Genomic DNA, 17,429 nt, shown 5'->3' on the forward strand with positions numbered 1-17,429 from the left:
GAGACTTAAGGTTTTCAGTTTTAAAACTAGGCAAGTCTGGATGGTTTGTCACTCGTTACATCCAATATGTTCTACATTTTATTAATATGTACTTATTTTGTTGAATAAGAACATAAACTCCATGAAGGCAGAAAAAAAAAATGTGGTATATACTTACTGTGGGATATTGTTTAGCCTTAAAGAGAAAGGAGCGTCTGATATGTTGTGCAGTGTGGATGGACCTTGAAGACATTATGCTGTGTTTAAATGTCAGGCACAAAAATATAAATACTGTATGAGTCAACTTATATGAGGTACTTAGAGGAGTCAAATTCATAGAAGTAGAAAGTAGAGTGGTAGAGGACTTCCCTGGTGGCACAGTGGGTGAGAATCCACTTGCCAACACAGGAGACACAGGTTTGATCTCTGTTCTGGGAAGATCCCACAGCCTCAGAGCAACTAAGCCCTCGAGTTGTAACTACTGAGCCCACGAGCTGCAACTACTGAAGCCCAGTTGCCTAGAACCTGTGCTCCATAACAGGAGAGGCCATCGCAATGAGAAGCCTGAGCACTGCAACGAAGAGTAGTCCCTGCTTGCCACAGTTAGAGAAAGCCTGTTCAAAACAGTGAAGACCCAGCAAAGCCAAAAATAAATAAAGAAGAAAATAGAGTGGTGGTTGTCAGGGGCTGAGGGGAACAGGAAACTGAGTTACTGGGTCACAGGTTGAGAGTTTTAGTTGAGATGTTGAAAAAGTTCTGGAGATGGATGGCAAATAATGTGAACATATTTGATGTCACTGAGTTGTACACATAAAATGGTTAAGGTGGTAAGTTTTATGTGTATTTTATTGCAATTAGAAAAATGTTAATGATTAACATGGTAAGTTTTATATATATTTTACCACAGTTGAAAAAAGACTGAGAGACAACTGTCTGGAAAAAGGACAGAATCCAAGAGATGAATTGATAATCTTGCCCGCTGCTTGTGTGACTGGCACAAGATGGAATCAGCAGAGGCGGGGCGTGGGTGAGGAATGCCCTGGGAACAGAGAGTGTGTCACTCTAAGGGTCTGTTTCCACTTCACGTTGTCCTCGAGGCTGACAAATGCTGAGCCTGGGGCCGAGGACAGGGTGGACAGGAGGTGTGGTCTCCAGTATCAGATCTCCCCTAGGAAATGGCTCTAGCCAATGGCAGAGAGAAAGACAGAGAACTGTTAGGAGTCAGGAATGACCGTATGTGCCTGGGGACACAATTATGAGAAGGACCATGGACTTCAGTCTGATGTTTTAAGAGTGGGCAGAAAATACCACCAGTGGAGCATTATTGTTTAGTCGCTAAGTTGTGTCTGACTCTTTGCAACCCCATGGACTACAGTACACCAGGCTTCCCTGTCCTTCACTATCTCCCAGAGTTTGCTCAAACTCATTTTCATTGAGTCAGTGATGCCATCCAACCATGTTATCCTCTGTTGCCCCCTTCTCCTCCTGCCTTCAATCTTTCCTAGCATCAGGGTCTTTTCCAATGAGACAGCTCTTCACATCAGGGGGCCAAAGTATTGGAGCTTCAGCATTGCATGAAGTATGGAGCATTGCATGTGTGTGTGCTAAGTAGCTTCAGCCATGTCTGACTCTGTGCAACCCTATGGACTGTAGCCTGCCAGGCTCCTTTGTCCATGGAATTCTCCAGGCAAGAATCCTGGAGTGGGTTGCCATTTCCTTCTTCAGGGGATCTTCCCGACCCAGGAATCGAAGCCGCATCTCTTAGGTCTACCTGCATTGGCAGGCGGGTTCTTTTACCACTACACCACCTGGGAAGCCCATGCAGGCATTAGGAAGCGCCTTTAAGAAAGTCAGTGGGGATAGCACTGAGAGTTGGTGAGGTGTGGGCAGCTGTCATATGCTGTGGGTGGGAGCATAAATTGGCACAGACACTCTGGGGGCAGTTTGCCAAGATAGGTTAAAAGTAAAAACAAGCCTGTACCCTATGACCCAGCAATTCCACTTCTCTTCCCCAGAGACACTTGTGTGTGTGCCCAAGGAGACTGTGCAAGGATATTAATCGTTGTTGCATTGTTGGTTATTGTCAGAGACTGGAAACAAGCTAAGTATCCAGTGATAGGAAAATGGCTACATAAGCTGTTGTATGTTCATAGCATGAAGTACTGAACTGGACTGAAAATGAAGCACATCTATATATTCTTCTTTTTTTCTTCTTCTTTTTAATTAATTAATTTGGCTCTGCCAGTCTTAGTTGTGGCACACGGGATCTTTGATCTTCGTTGTGGCATGTGAAATCTTAGTTGTGGCATGTGGGACCTAGTTCCCTGACCCCAGATCAAACCTGGGCCCCCTGTGTTGAGAGTGTGGAGTCTTAGCCACCAGGGAAGTCCCTATGTATGTATTCTTGTGTGGGTAGATCTATAAGACATACTATTGAGTGAGAAAAGAAGGTTGTGAAATCATATCTATATTCTGATACTGTTAGTATATTTAAAAAAAATCAAAAGTGTGTGCTTTAGGGTATAAGCTATGCTGCTGTAGCAAGAGATCCCCTAATAAAACAGTTTAAATGAGATAGCGTCTTCCTTTCTCACATAGTAGTTCAGACGGGTGCTGAGTGTTCCAGTTATCCATTGGCATAAAGCAACAGTAATTGCATTTTGCTCAAGGATTCTGGGAGTCAGGAATTTAGGCAGGGCATGGTGGGGATGGCTTGACTGTGTTCCACGAGGCCAGAGGCCTTAGCTGGGAAGATGCAAATGGTTGGGGCTGGAATTATCTGTAGGTTTCTTGACCCTCATATCTGCCTGAACTGAATGACAAGAAGACTTATCTTAGTTGTGGCTGTTGATCAGACTGCCGTCATGTGGCTTCTCTGTGTGGTTAGGGTTTCCACGCAGCATGGTGGCCTCAGTCATGGAACTTTTTGTTCCAGAAGCTAGTGTTCCAGCAAATAAGGTGCAAACCCTATGGCCCTCTGTGAGTTTTTCTCAGAAATGATATAGTGTCAGTTCTGCCGTTTTTAAAAAATTGAGATAAAGTTGACATATTATATGTTTTAGGTGTATAATATAGTGATTCACAGTTTTTAAAGGTTATATTTTATTTTTGATAAAATGTTGGCTATATTCCCTGTGCTGTACAGTATATCCTTATAACTTATTTATTTTATGCAGAGTAGTTTGTATCTCAATCCCCCTACCCCTGTATTGCCCCCTCCCCCTTTTCTCTCCCCACTGGTAACTACTAGTTTGTTCTTTGTGAGTCTGTTTCTTTTTTGTTATATTCACTAGTTTGTTGTATTTTTTATATTCCACATACAAGTGATATCATATAGCATTTCTCTTTCTCTGTCTGACATATTACTAAGCATAATGCCCTCCAAGTCCATCCATGGCAAAAATGTCATTCTTTTTTTATGGCTGCATAGTATTCCTCTGTGTGTGTGTGTGTGTGTGTGTGTGTGTGTGTGTGTGTACCACATCTTTATCCATTCATCTGCTGATGGACAGTTAGGTTACTTCCGTATCTTGGCTATTATAAATAATGCTGCTATGAACATTGAGGTGCATGTATCTTTTTGAGTTAGTGTTTTCATTTCCTTCAGATACAAACCCAGGAGTGGAAGTGCTGGATCATATGGTAGGTCTATTTTTAGTTTTTTTGAGGAACCTCCATACTGTTTCCACAGTGGCTGCACCAATTTACATTCCCACCAACAGTGTGCAAAAAAGGTTCCCTTTCCTCCACATCCTTGCCAGCATTTGTTATTTGAGGTCTTTTCAATGATAGCCGTTCTGACAGGTGTGAGGTGATATCTCCCTGTGGTTTTGATTCGCATTTCCTTTATGATTAGTGACGTTGAGCATCTTTTCATGTGCCTGTTGGCGATCTATGGCTTCTTTGGAAAAATGTCTATTCAGATCTTCTTTCCATTTTTTAATTGGGCTGTTTGTTTTGGGGGGGTACTTCTGACATATTTTATTGGTCAGATCAGCCACAAGCCTACTTGTATTTAAGGAGACTGAAAAGAGATACCACTCCTCTATGTGAGGAGTGCTAAAGGACTGGTGGTCATGTTTTAAAACAAGATCCAGGTTGGTTTGGCTGAGGAGGGCACTGTGGGCTTTGTCATTCACACCATGTAGCTTCCATTTCCGGTTTCAAGGTAACTGGATCCGTTGTTGCCATATGCCAGCCAGGGAAAGAAAGAGTGGAGGGCAAACCATTACTTAGAAAAATGTGGTTGCCTTGACATGTGAAAACTGAATAGCTAGAAATAGCAGGTGTGGTGGTTAAAAAAAAAATGTAGTTCAGAACTTACATCACTTCTGCTTGCAACCTGTTGGCTAACACTTGGTTGTATTCCTACACTTAGCTGCAAAGGAGGCTGGGAAGTGTCTGTAGCTGGACAGCCATGTGCTGGCTATGTCTTGGTGGGGTCCTGTTATTAAAAGGAAGCCAAGGAGGACTTCTCTGGGGGTCCAGTGGTTGACTCTCTGCTCCCAATGTAGGGGATACAGGTTTGATCCCTGAATGGGGAACTAAGATCCTACATGCCTCATGTGTCGCATGGTGTGGGGCTAAAAAACAAAAAACTGAGATGTAATAAATACTCAAAACTCATTATTTAAAAAAAGGAAACAAAAAAAAAAAAAAAAAGGAAACAAAGGAGAATAAGTATTAGGGACAATTAGTTTTTGCAACAGTGAACATTTTTCTCATATATGTTAAGTGTGTATATATATATATATATATATATATATAGAAACAGGTCTATGTGGAACATAGAAATACATAGATACATAGAATATAGTTTAGAAGAAACTGGTAACAGTGGGTACTTCTGGAGAAGGGGGAGAAGACAGGATAGGAGTTTATTCAAAGTCAACTCTAGCTGTAGCTGTAGTGTTTTAATGTTTAACAAGGATAATGTCCTTATGTTTACTTGTAAAATTAAATGTTAATTCAAACTGAAGAGGGCCTGGTGAGCATCTGTCTGTTGATGTTGCAGTCTGGGTCTTATCTCACTGTACGGGGGCCTGACACCAAAGAGTGCCAGGAGGTGGTGTGGTGTTTTACCTTCCATTGCTGGGGACTCCAAATCCAAAGGCTTCACTTTCTCAAAGTCTGTGTAGTTGGGGGTCTCTCTGCGCCCATCCTCTATGTCCAGTTCTGGAGAGTTGCCTTTCTTACCCGCAGACACTGGTTGAACATTGAGGACTGTTTTGGCGCTGAAGCCTCTTTCTGTACAGACTATTCATTCATTACAGGTAGGAAGCTGGTCACTGTACAGTGGAGAATGGTGGCAGATGGCCACCATTTCTCCCAAGCAATCAGAGTTAACATCACAGACTCCACGTCCCTTCTCATGGGAGACACTTGAGTGGCATGTCTGTCCTAGATGCATATTCAAAATTCAATCATGAGGAAATATCAGACAAACCAAGGCAGAGGGACATTCTCCAAAACAACTGGATTGAACACTTCAGAAACGCTGATATTCCCAAGACAGAAGTTGAGGAGCTGGTCTAGATTAAAGGAGACCAAAGAGATATGAACAACAATACAAGGCATAAGATGGAATTGGGCCCAGGGTCTGGGGAGAAATTGCCATCCAGAGATAGTTCGCAGGACTTCACTGGTGGGCCAGTGGTTAAGAATCCGCCTGCCAGTGCAGGGGATACGGGTTTGATCCCTGGTATGGGAAGATCCCATATGCCAAGGAGCATCTAAGCCCGCGTGCCATAACTACTGAGCCCGTGCTCTAGAACCCAGGCTCCACAACAAGAGAAGCCACCTCAATGAGAAACACGAGCACTGCAACTAGAGAGTAGCTCCTGCTTGTAGCAACTAGAGAAAGCCTTCATGCAGCAACCAAGACCCCTCACAGCCATAAATAAATAATAATAAAAATTAAAAAAAGAGAGTTCGCATCCAAACTTGAATTTGGATGGTATTTGAGGTCACAGTACTGTATTGTATCAAAGTAACATTTTCCATATTTAATAGTATAAGAGAATATCATGTCCTTAGGAAATATGCATTGAAGTATTTAGGAGTAAAGAAGCCTATTGTCTACAAGTAACTCCCAAATGATTTAGAACAGAAAGGCCAAGAAGTGAGGATTCTGGGCTTTGCGGGCCATGTGGTCTCTGTCACAGCTGCTCTTGCTCCGTTGTTGTGGTGCCACAGACGATACATAAATGAATGGGCATGGCTGTGCTCCAGTGAAATGGATATTTATTCATGGATTCCAGAGTTTCAATTTCATGTATGTTTTACATGTCACGAAACATTCTTCTTTTGATCTTTTGCAACGAGACAAAAATCATTTCTAGCTTACTGCCCATACAAAATCAGGTGGCCAGATTTGGCCGGTGGGTTTACTGATGCCTGATACAGATAAAGAACACACACAACACTCATTCACACACGCACACACACACGTGAGAAGAAAGCAAATATGTCATAATGCTAATAGTCGGTGAATCTGGGCAAAAGGTGTAGGGGAGTTCTTTGCACTCTTACAATTCTTTCAGAAGTGTGAGATTATTTAAAAATTACAAGCTAAATTTTAAAAAATGAGACACAGTTTTCCTCTCTGGGGGCTCAGGAAGGACGGAATGAGGAAACTGTGTAAATCTAGGGGACTGAGCCCTCTCAACTGGGGGCCAAAGGAAATATGCTCAGAGCATTCTTCCATGTTGCTCCTAAGTGTTATCTGTTCACTTCATTGCCTTCATTTTTTTCTTATTTTCGGGCTTAACTTTCATATCTAGGAACCTGCTTGGCAGACATGAGAGTTTAGGCTATGGGCCTCACTGCCCATCCCTTTTTCCTCTCTCTCTGCTGATACAGTTCTCTACCACCCAAGCAAACAGCCACTTTAAATATGGCCATTGGATTATTGTTTTTAATTTTATGGTCCCTGTACCCTCATATTGTTTTCTCCAGATTGTTGGTGTTTGTCTTAGATTATCAGGACTCTGGAGGAAACTGGTTGTTTTCCTGCAAAGGGCAGTACCCAGGGGGAGGTGTGCTGTGGCAGCAATGTTGAGAAGATACTGTGTTCCATTCTCCCTGCCTTGGGGAGCACTGTCTTGTATTTCCTTTGGCCTTGTGGTCCTGAATGGTTATTTCCAGGAGTAAGATACTGAGTGTATTGGAGTGGCTGTGCCTGGGATAAGGAGGGTTGACTTAAAGGGAGGAGGTATGTCTTTTTCTTAATTGTCTTAGCAAGAACTGTCTTCATTGCCAAGATCAGAAACCCAACCCAAACTGGACTAACCAGAAAGGAATTTATTAATTCCTGTAACTAAGAGTGTTAGCATTGCATTCAGACTTGGTTAGATTCAAGTGCCGAAATGATGTTATAAGAATGCTGTCTCTTACCGTGTCCCAATTCTGTTTTCCTGTTTGGCTTCATTCTTCTTTTATTTATTTATTTATTTTATTTTATTTTTATTTTTTGACATGGAAAAGGTCTTAGTTTATTCTTTCATGAAAAATCTGCACATTCTTCTTTTAAAAAAATATTTATTTATTTGGCTGCATCAGGTCTTAGTTGTGGCACATGGGATCTTTGATCTTCATTGTGACATAGGGATCTTTAGTTGTGGCAGTTGCAGCATGTGGGATCTACTTTCCTGACCAGGGATCAAACCCCGGCCCCCTGCATTGGGAGCATGGAGTCTTAGCCACTGGACCCCCGGGGAAGTTCCCAGCTTCATTCTTAGGCAGGCTCTCCACACTCAACAGCCCCAGGTGTGCCTTCTACCAGATTAACAAATTCAGGAGAAAGAGGGCATCTCTAAATTAATACTTGTAGGTGAAGTCCCAGAGCTGACTCCCATTGGCTCAGTTTGAGCCATGCATCCCCCTATGAACCAATCAGTTGCTGGGGGGATTGGAGAATACTGATTGGCCAGGCCTGGGTCATATGACCTCCCTTGACATGGGCACTGTTAGCTCTACTCAAACCACCTGGACCAAGAATTGACAAGAGGTGGCTGGCCCCTCAAAGGCATGTTTGGTTTCTGTTCCCATCAGGAAAGACAGAACCTGCACAGGAAAAAAACAGCAGTTCCTTATTACACTAGTGCTGCCTTCCCCAAATCCAGTCCCAGTTTTGTGTTAGATCTTTGATAGGTGTACTTGTATCATCTTAACTGTCAAACTGGATTCTATAGTCACAAAGAGCTGACTCATTGGAAAAGACCTTGATGCTGGGAAAGATTGAAGGCAAAAGGAGAAGGGGGCAGCAGAAGATGACACGGTAGCATCACTGAATGAATTTGAGCAAACTCTGGGATATAATGAAGGACAGGGAAGCCTGGCGTGCTGCAGTTCATGGGGTCGAAAAAAGTCAAGTCGGACATGGGACTTAGCAACTGAACAATAACATACTCCGACACAAGCAGACTGAAAAATAACCCCTTTATGTTCTCCTGCACACCCTGCTCTTCTATCCCTCAGGAAACTCACAGGATCTACAAGCAGAAGCTGGAGGAACTGAATGCACTCCAGACTTCGTGCAGCAGCTCCATCAACAAGCAGAAGACGCGACTGAAGGACCTGAAACTCACGCTCCAGAGGTAGGCGGGCTGCAACTCAGAGGCCCCCCTGGCTTTTAGGGACAGAATCTCAACTCAAAACTGGCTTGAGCAGAGAATGGAAATTTTAATGGAAAAAAACCAGAAGTGACTTCAAGCATCATTGGATCTAGGGGGGTCAAAGGGTGTTTTTAGGAATTTGGTTTTTTTCCTCTCAATTCTGCCTTCCTCTAGATTGGCTTCACTCTGTGGCTGAGATGGTCACTGAGATAGCCACCAGCAGTGCAAGGCTGTTATCCTCTTAGCCTTTCTTCCTATTGGCTTGGCCACCCCAGCAGAATGAGAACTTGTCTTTCAGCACAAGTGCTGGGTATGAGTCTCATTGGCTGGAACTGATCATGTGACCATCTGTGAACCAATCATTGAGACTCAGTTTATATAAGATTGGGGGCTTCCCTGGTGACTCAAATGGTAAAGAATCTTCCTGCAGTTCAGGAGACCTGGGTTAGGAAAATCTCCTGGAGAAGGAAATGGCAACCCACTCCAGTATTCTTGCCTGGAGAATTCCATGGACAGAAGAGCCTGGCAGGCTATAGTCCATGGGGTTGCAAAGAGTTGGACACGACTGAGTGACTAACGCTTATATAAGACTTGGTCCTATGCTCAGTTTATGGACTTGGGGGATGGGACAGCTCTTACTTGAACTACTTGGGAGGGGGAAGAGGATGAGGCATAGTTCCCACAGGAAAGTTGTTATGAGAAGTCCTGTTGGGCAGGTGAATAGCAAGTATCCTTCTCTCCAGACAAAGGGAGTTCACCCCACCAGGTCTCTGGTGTAGGGGGTGAGAGGTCTGGCACGCCTGGTGGGGATATACTTGAGTTTACAACCTAGTTCATTTCCTTACAACCTAAGGCCAGGATCACCTGTTCACTTCCTAGTCCTATGTCTTTATGGTTTGGAAAGTGCTGTCATTCCCTGCAAGTGAAGGAGTCCAGTGGATGCTATGACCCCCTAGGGATACAGGAAAACAGGCTATGAGTGCCTTGTCCCTGGTCGCTTAGCTGGGCCTCCATTCCAGTTTATGATTCCTGAGCGATTCTTCCCTTCCTCTGTAGAAAATTTGGGGAATGGTTACTGATTATACTCCTAACCTTGACTGACGATTCTGGACATGGAGGCCCATTAGTCATGGTGAAGAGTGTGGATGGTTCCACATAATGACATCACCACTCTTGGAAAAACCTATCTTACTGATAGGACTCCAGTCTTTTATCTGTCTAGGGCTTTTCATTCCTGGCACTGTTGATGCTTCTTTGTTCCTGGGGGCTGTCCTGTGCATTGTAGGATGTTGGGCAGCATCCCTGGCCTCTACCCACTAGATGCCAGTAGAACTCTCCACTCCTGTCTTGACAACCCAGAATGTTCCCAGGCAGTGTCTTCTTGGTTTGGGAAGAACTCCCATCCCAAGTTTCCCCAGTTGAGAACCATTGGGTTGGAAGGTTGACCCATGAGTTAGGTTAGTTGACCCATGAGTTGTGACTATGACTTGTTTTTCTAGTTTTGAGATTAAATCTCACCAAAGAACAACAGTCAGACCTTGGTTGGTCGACTGCTAATACTTCAAAGCCTTCTTCCTGCCTGCACTCTTCATAACCCTCAGGTTATTCCTATAGAATAGCGTGGAGAGTGGTATTGCTGGCCGATATCCCTGGAGCTCATACTATATGTCAGGTATTCTAAATGCTTTACACTGCATGTACTCACTGTATCCTCACAATGATATCGTTTACAAGGTAGGTCTGATGTTATCCCTGTTTTTGAGGTATGGAAAATAAAGCAGAGAGGTTAAAGGATGTTTTCCAAGGCTGGCAGGGAGCCAGCATCAAACCCAGAGAGTACATCTGGAGAGCTGAGGTTGCCAGAAGCATTGAGATGGAAAGATGGGGGGCAGTGCCTAGAGCTTCTGGATTCTTCATCCAGTCTGTGTAACGCTTATCTCATGCCCCCACCTTTGACCTCAGGTACAAACGCCATGCCAGTCGGGAGGAAGCGGAGCTCGTTCAGCAGATGGGTGCCAACATCAAGGAGCGGCAGAACGTCTTCTTTGACATGGAGGCCTACTTGCCCAAGAAGAATGGGTAGGAGCTGGGGACCTGCCCTCACACCCCCAACACTGTGTGCAGATGTCCAGGCCTGGAGCACCTGGTCTGTGTGCCTCTGACCTCCCTGCTGGGGCTTGAGGAGGAAACAAGGGCAGGAAAGGGAAGGAAGCTTCCTTACATGACCCTCCATGAACCCAGGAGGGGACCTCAGCCCCTCCGTGTGGCAGCGACATTCCTGGAAGGGCTTTTTCAAGGAACCAGACAAAAGATCTGGTTCCCAGCCTCTGCCATCTGCCCGATGTCACCTGGGATCAAGAGGAAATGTGTTCTCTCTCAAGAGAACAAACATCTATTGAGGGCCCACTGTATGCCTGGCATTGTGCAGGGGGGCTGTCTTGACGTCAGTCATTTCACCCTCTACAACCCGGTGAGGGAGATCCAGGAATCCCTGTTCTAAAGGTTCAGAGAAGTGGCATTAGGAAGTATCTTGCCCTGAGGGTTCAGACCGGCTTAGGCTGAACCAGGATGTGAACACTGGACATTCTGACTCTAGAGCTTGTGTTCTTTCCATCTTCCTCCTTCAGAGAAGTCCCATCTCCTTCCTCAAGTGACATCTCTGCCACCTTGTTGTAGAGAGAGAGATCCTTACGGCATTATATTGTGACTTGACATGGGTGGCTAAACGCACGTCCCAGGAAGCACCCTGACTTTCTTCCCGGTTTGACCCAGCCTTGAGTCAGAGCCTTCTACCAGAGGCCTTCCTCTTGTCTTCTCCTTTTTGGCTGTGTTTGGTTAAAAACTCCATGCTTTGGGTGGTGATAACTTTCTACAGAATGAAACAGCATGACCTTCTTTTAAAGTCAGATTCACTCTCCCAGCTCCAGCCTCCCTAGTCCTCTGTCCAGTTTACATTAGTTAGGAATCCCTGGAATACAAACGACAGAAAACCCAACTCAAAGTTGCTTAATTAATAATAGGGCAGTTATTGACACATGTAACTAAAAGGTCCAGGTGTAGCTCTAGGTAGGACTGGATGCTGTTAAACTGTGTCCCTATTTATTTATTTTTTTTACTCTGTTTTGCAGTGTGTGAATTTTATTCTCAGGCAGGCTTCCTCCACAAGCTGGCCCCAGCAGCTCTGGGTTTGCATCCTACCCGCTTAGCAAATCCACTACAGAAAGCCTCTTTGTTCTGTAGGAGTTCTGGGAAAAGTCCTCTTATTGATTCTCATTGGCCTAGATTGTGTTCCATGATCATGATTGACCCAATCAGGAGGTTGCACCGCTTTGATTGGGGGAACCTGGGTCATGTGCCTTACCCTAGAGCCTAGGGGGAAAAGTGATTCTCTGAAGGGAAATTATACTGCCCTTCCAGGAGGTAGGGAATATGTGCTAGGTGAGAAAAATAGATGGTTTTTTGACACCTCTGCTCTAGATACACAAGACTGGAAGTCCCCCTAGATTTTACCCATAGCTGGAAGAAGGCTTTTCTGTTACCTTTTCTCCTCTCAAACTTCTATGCATCCTTCAAAGCCCAGTTCACGTGTTACTACCTCAGTGAAGTCTTTCTAAACCCCTCTCTCCCTCTGTGGAATTAACTTGTCTTTCCCTGAGGCCTCCTAACCCTTTATTGTCACCTTTATTAATTAGCATGTTAGGGGCTTCCCAGGTGGCTCAGTGATAAAGAATCCTGCTAGTGCGGGAGCAGCAGGAGACACTGGGTTGGAAGGATCCCCTGGAGAAGGGAATGGCTGCCCACTCCAGTATTCTTGCCTGGGAAATCCCATGGGCAGAGAAGCCTTGGGGGGCTACAGTCCATGGGGTTGCAAAGAGTTGGACGTGACTGAGCATGCATGCACATAGCATGTTGGAGTACAGGCTGTTGTAACAGAAGCATCATGGCACAGTATCTCAAACACGCAAGGCTTTTGTCTCTCACACATAACAGTCCAGAGGTGAGTGGGCCAAGAATGTTGGGCTCCTGAGGTCACCTAGGAACTTGGTCCTTGCAGCTTACTTACTACTCACCACTGCTTTAGGAGGAGTTCTCATCTGCATGGCCAAAGCTGGGTCACACCATTGCATCTCAGCAAGCAGGAAAGAGTCAGGCTGTGGAGGGCAAGCAGATCCCTTTTTACAAAAATGTTTGCCATTTCCTAGTGAAGCCAAACACATGCATACCATACAACCCAGAAATTCTGCTCCTGGGTGTATATACACTCAGTGGAAATGAGTGCTGAACGTTCACAGCGGGGAAGCCAGACACAAAAGGCCACGTATCACATGAGCCTGTTTACACGAAATGTCAAGAATAGACAAATCCATAGAAACAGAAAGTAGATTAGTGGTTGCCAGGGGCTGAGGGAGTGACTGCTAGTGGGTAAGGACTTCTTCTTGGGTTGTTGAAATTTCATGTTCTGGGATTGGGTGACACTGATGTTTGTACAACGTTGTTAAGTATACTTGAAACCATTAAATTGTATAATTTGTTTTTAATGTAAACATTTTTTATAAGCTCACCTTATTATTTATTTTTTAGGTTGAGGTATACATAGCTATTTGATATTCCTGTATATTACAAAATAATCACCACTAAGCTGTATACTTTATTTTTTATTTTATTTTTAAAAATATTTAGCTGCAAGGGAGGCTGGGAAACATGGTCTGTAAGCCAGCTAAAATGGGGAGAAATGGGTTAATTGTGACAGTCCTGACAGTTGCCATGTTCTCTAGTTAATCGTTTTCATTCTCATATGATGTGAGAACTTTACCGTTGAGCTTAGCACCTCATTTTATAACATCTATGCTCAGTGCCCTGCTTGTTGTGCATGCATGCTCAGTCATGTCTGACTCTGTGACCCTATGGACTGTAGCCCACCAGGCTCCTCTGTCCATGGGATTTCCCAGGCCAGAATACTGCAGTGGGTTGCCATTTCCTCTTCCAGGGGATCTTCCTGCCCCAGGGATTGAGCCCCTGTTTCCTGTATTGGCAGTGGGTCCTTTACCACTGGGCCACCTGGGAAGCACTTGCCCTGCTTATTAATTTTGAATATTTTTGGTTGGGGACCACTCTTGGGGTTGTTAACATGGTGACCCTCACAGGTCTTTCCTTTCAGGCTCTACTTGAATCTGGTTCTTGGCAATGTGAACGTGACCCTTCTCAGCAACCAGGCCAAGTGAGTATCCCAGACACCCCTCCACCTGACTTTATGGAATCCGGGCATTTTGCTCTTCCAGCTTAAGAGAGATGGGACCAAGCTAGTGTTTTTGCATTAAAAAAAAAAAAACGTTCATAGCTGGGACTCTGGCTTTTGGTCTTTCCAGCGGTCTCTTCCTTAGTATGTAGACCACATGGGGGAGGTTTCCTTCCTTCCTTTCACAGAGTCAGTACATGGTATGGACTGGACCGCCAATTTCCCATGAGAAATGGCCGCTTGTCGCATTCCACGCCTTATCACACACATTCCTCCTGGGGCGTAGGCAGTCCTGGCTAACCCAGATCTATCCCATTTCCAGGGAAAATGGAGCTGTGGCTTTTCCACTTCTGTAGGTGGTTGAGGAGGAGACCCTGTCGCAGCTCCCTGCCCATCACAGGCTCGAAACCTTAAACCCAGGAGTCCAGGGACAAAAGAAGCCTTGCACACTGGCCCTCTTTCCCTATCGATCATCACCATTAATTCGAAATCTCTCTCTTAGTTTGATCTAGCAGGTCAGGGATCTGGTGGGGTGATGGGTTATAATGATGTGACCTTTCTTGGGGGTGTCTGTCGCTGCAGATTTGCCTACAAGGATGAGTATGAGAAGTTCAAGCTCTACCTGACCATCATTCTGCTCCTGGGCGCTGTGGCGTGTCGATTTTTCCTTCACTACAGGTGATGGGGTGTGGTGGTGTGTGTGCAGGGGTAAGGGAGGAGGGCCATGAGAGAACGATCCAGGGTTTCTCTTGCATCTCCAGCATTTGGTGTGATGAGGTATAGGGTAGAGAAGGACCATTTCATACAGGAAATAGCAGTTCTGTCTGCCTTACAGCCATCCAACAAATATCTACTAAATGGTTGCTAGAAAGGCCTTATAACGTAGTAGCTAAGAAGGAGCCCAGTGTGGTCCATCCATACAATGGAATATTATTTGGCCACAAAAAGGACTGAAGTATTGACACATTCCATAACATGGATGAACCCTGAAAACATGATGCTGAGTGAAAGAGCCCAGAGGCAAAAGGTTACTTACTGTATGATCCCAGTCATATGAAATGTCCAGAATAAGCAAAGACCATAGAGACAGAGAACAGATTAGTGGTTGCCAGGGGGTGGTGGGGAGGCAAATACGGAGTGACTGCTAAGGGCCACAGGTGTGGGTTTTTGTTTTTGTTTTTTTTGAGTGGTGAGAATGTTCTGGAATTAGATAGTGATGATGGATGCACAACTTGGTGAATATCCTGAAGACACACTGACTTGCATCCTTGAAAAAGGTGAATTCTATTGTATGTGGATTGTGTCTCAGTTACAGAAGTAAAGGTGGTGGGGGGTAGGATGGGGAGCAAAAAAGAGGAAGGAAGGAAGGAAAGAAAAAGAGAGAGACCACAGACTTCCTGGGTCTGAATCCTGTCTTCGAGACCTACTGGCTGTCGGATGGGCAGGTTGCCTCTGGGTGCTTCAGTCTCCCCCGCTGTAAAATGAGGGTGACACCAGGCCCTGCCTCACTGGGGTGTTGTGACAGCTGAGTGCATTAACACCGCATGTGGCTGTGCCCAGCGCCTGGCACCCAGTGGCACAGTCGAGAGGGTCAGCTGCTCCATTTGAGTGGGACAAGGGAGGTGAGCCGAAGCCACGATCCCCCAGGGGGTTTTGTTTCCCCCTGCTCTGGCCCTGGGTTTCCTGCCCTGAGGGGAGGCGGCCAAGTGTGGCTTGGGCATTTGGCCCACGTGTCAAGGGTTTATTTCCTGGCAGGCGCTTGGCTGGGAGTCCAGTTGCTGGGCTGCCCACTTGAGTGTCCAAACAAAGGTTCTTTCAGGCCCTGAGCCCGTGCCCGCCTGCTGCCTTGGGCCTGGGCCGCTTCCCTGGAGGGCAGAGGCTGCTCATGTGCCCCCAGAAAGGGGGCAGAAGTTCTTGACGTGCAACCAGATTTCCTGGTGTTCGAACCTCTGGGGCCCTCAGAGGACAAATCTGTGGTGTGCAGTTGAGTGCTCAGGCTCACTGAGGGCCTGGCATCACCGTGTCTCCCATCCCTTTCTGTATTCATTTCCTGGGGCTGTCGTAACAAGGCACCGCAAGCTGGGTGGCTTAGAACAATAGAAGTGTATTTTCTCATAGTTGTGGAGGCCAGAAATCTGAAATCAAGGTTGGAATCATGGTTGGCAGGACCACGCTCACTCTAAAGACTAGAGGAGGAGCCTTCCTTGCCTCTCCCAGCTGCTGGTAGTGGCTGGCCATCCTTGGCGTTCCCTTGGCTTAAGGCTGTTTCACTCTAGTCTGTCGTTATATGGCCATCTGCCCTGTGGCCCTGTATCTCTCTCCTGGTCTTCTTATAGGGACACAGTCCGTGGGTTTAGGGCCCACCGTAACCCATTATCTCCTCATCTTCACTAATTATATTTACAAAGACCCTGTTTCCAAATCAAGTCATATTCTGAGGTTCTGGGTGGATTTGAATTTGAGCCGGGGGGAACACTGTTTAGCTGACTACACCTTCAATGGCTTAAAAAAGGACAAGGGTGGGGAGCTGGATGGTCAGCACATCTCTGAACCTCATTTCCTCATCTGTAAAATGGGAAGTTGTTGTTCAGTTGCTAAGTCGTCTGACCCTTTGAGACCCCATGCACTGCAGCCTGCCAGGCTTCCTTGTCCTTCCCTATCTCCTGGAGTTTGCTCAAACTCATGTCCATTGCATCAGTGATGCCATCCAACCATCTCATCCTCTGATGCCCCCTTCTCCTCTTGCCCTCAATCTTTCCCAGCATCAGGGTGTTTTCCAGTGAGTCAGCTCTCACATCAGATGGCCAGAATATTGGAGCTTCAGCATCTGTCCTTCCAATGAATATTCAGGGTTGGTTTCCTTTAGGGTTGACTGGTTTGATCTCCTTACTGTCCAAGGGACTCTCAAGAGTCTTCACCAGCACCAAAATTCAAAAGCATCAATTTTTCGGCTCTCAGCCTTCTTTATGGTCCAACTCTCACATCCGAACATGACTACTAGAAAAACCATAGCTTTGACTAGATTGACCTTTGTTGGCAAAGTTACGTCTCTGCTTTTTAATACACTGTCTAGGTTTGTCATAGCTTTTCTTCCAAGGAGCATGTGTCTTTGAGTTTCGGAAATGGGAAGTAATACTGTCTTTCTTTGGGTTCCCCCAGAAGAAATCCCCCAAGACAAGCATTTGAGTGCCAATAATTTATTCAGGAGGTGATCCCAGGAAACACTGGTAGGGGAATGGAAGTGAGACAAGTAGTTTATCCTGTGGGCATCTGGAGTTCAGTGCTGCTGGGGAGTAGGGGACAGCAATGGATGGGCCTCAGTTATCCCCCCTCAGGGGTGAGGGAGTGGGCGGTATTTATCCTCCAACTGCTGTCAGTTAAGGGAGGCTTAACTCTCACAGAGTATTGCAACCTGTAGCATTTACACTGTAATTATCTACAAAATAAAAAATGGAACAAAAAAAAAAAAAAAAGGAACAATGTAAGTGAGCATAATAGATACAATTATCCATTTCCACAGCCAAATTTAGTTATTACCAACACTCAGGAAAACACACTTCCATATATTGAACTTTCAAGGCCCTACTCAAATGTCATTC

The 17,429-nt window shown here is 45.3% G+C and overlaps 1 protein-coding gene across 1 annotated transcript in view; it reads left to right on the forward strand.

The window, feature by feature from the left end:
• TMEM120B (transmembrane protein 120B) overlaps positions 1-17,429 on the forward strand; it is a 44,238-nt gene that overhangs the window by 11,049 nt on the left and 15,760 nt on the right. Inside the window, exons 2-5 of the mRNA XM_043441354.1 lie at positions 8,458-8,576; positions 10,557-10,673; positions 13,753-13,812; positions 14,413-14,508. Of these exons, the coding sequence (XP_043297289.1) occupies positions 8,458-8,576; positions 10,557-10,673; positions 13,753-13,812; positions 14,413-14,508 (392 nt within the window). The remainder of the gene's footprint in view (positions 1-8,457; positions 8,577-10,556; positions 10,674-13,752; positions 13,813-14,412; positions 14,509-17,429) is intronic.

Source organism: Cervus canadensis, chromosome 1, assembly GCF_019320065.1.
Source record: "Cervus canadensis isolate Bull #8, Minnesota chromosome 1, ASM1932006v1, whole genome shotgun sequence".
In the NCBI taxonomy this organism is placed as follows: Eukaryota; Metazoa; Chordata; class Mammalia; order Artiodactyla; family Cervidae; genus Cervus; species Cervus canadensis.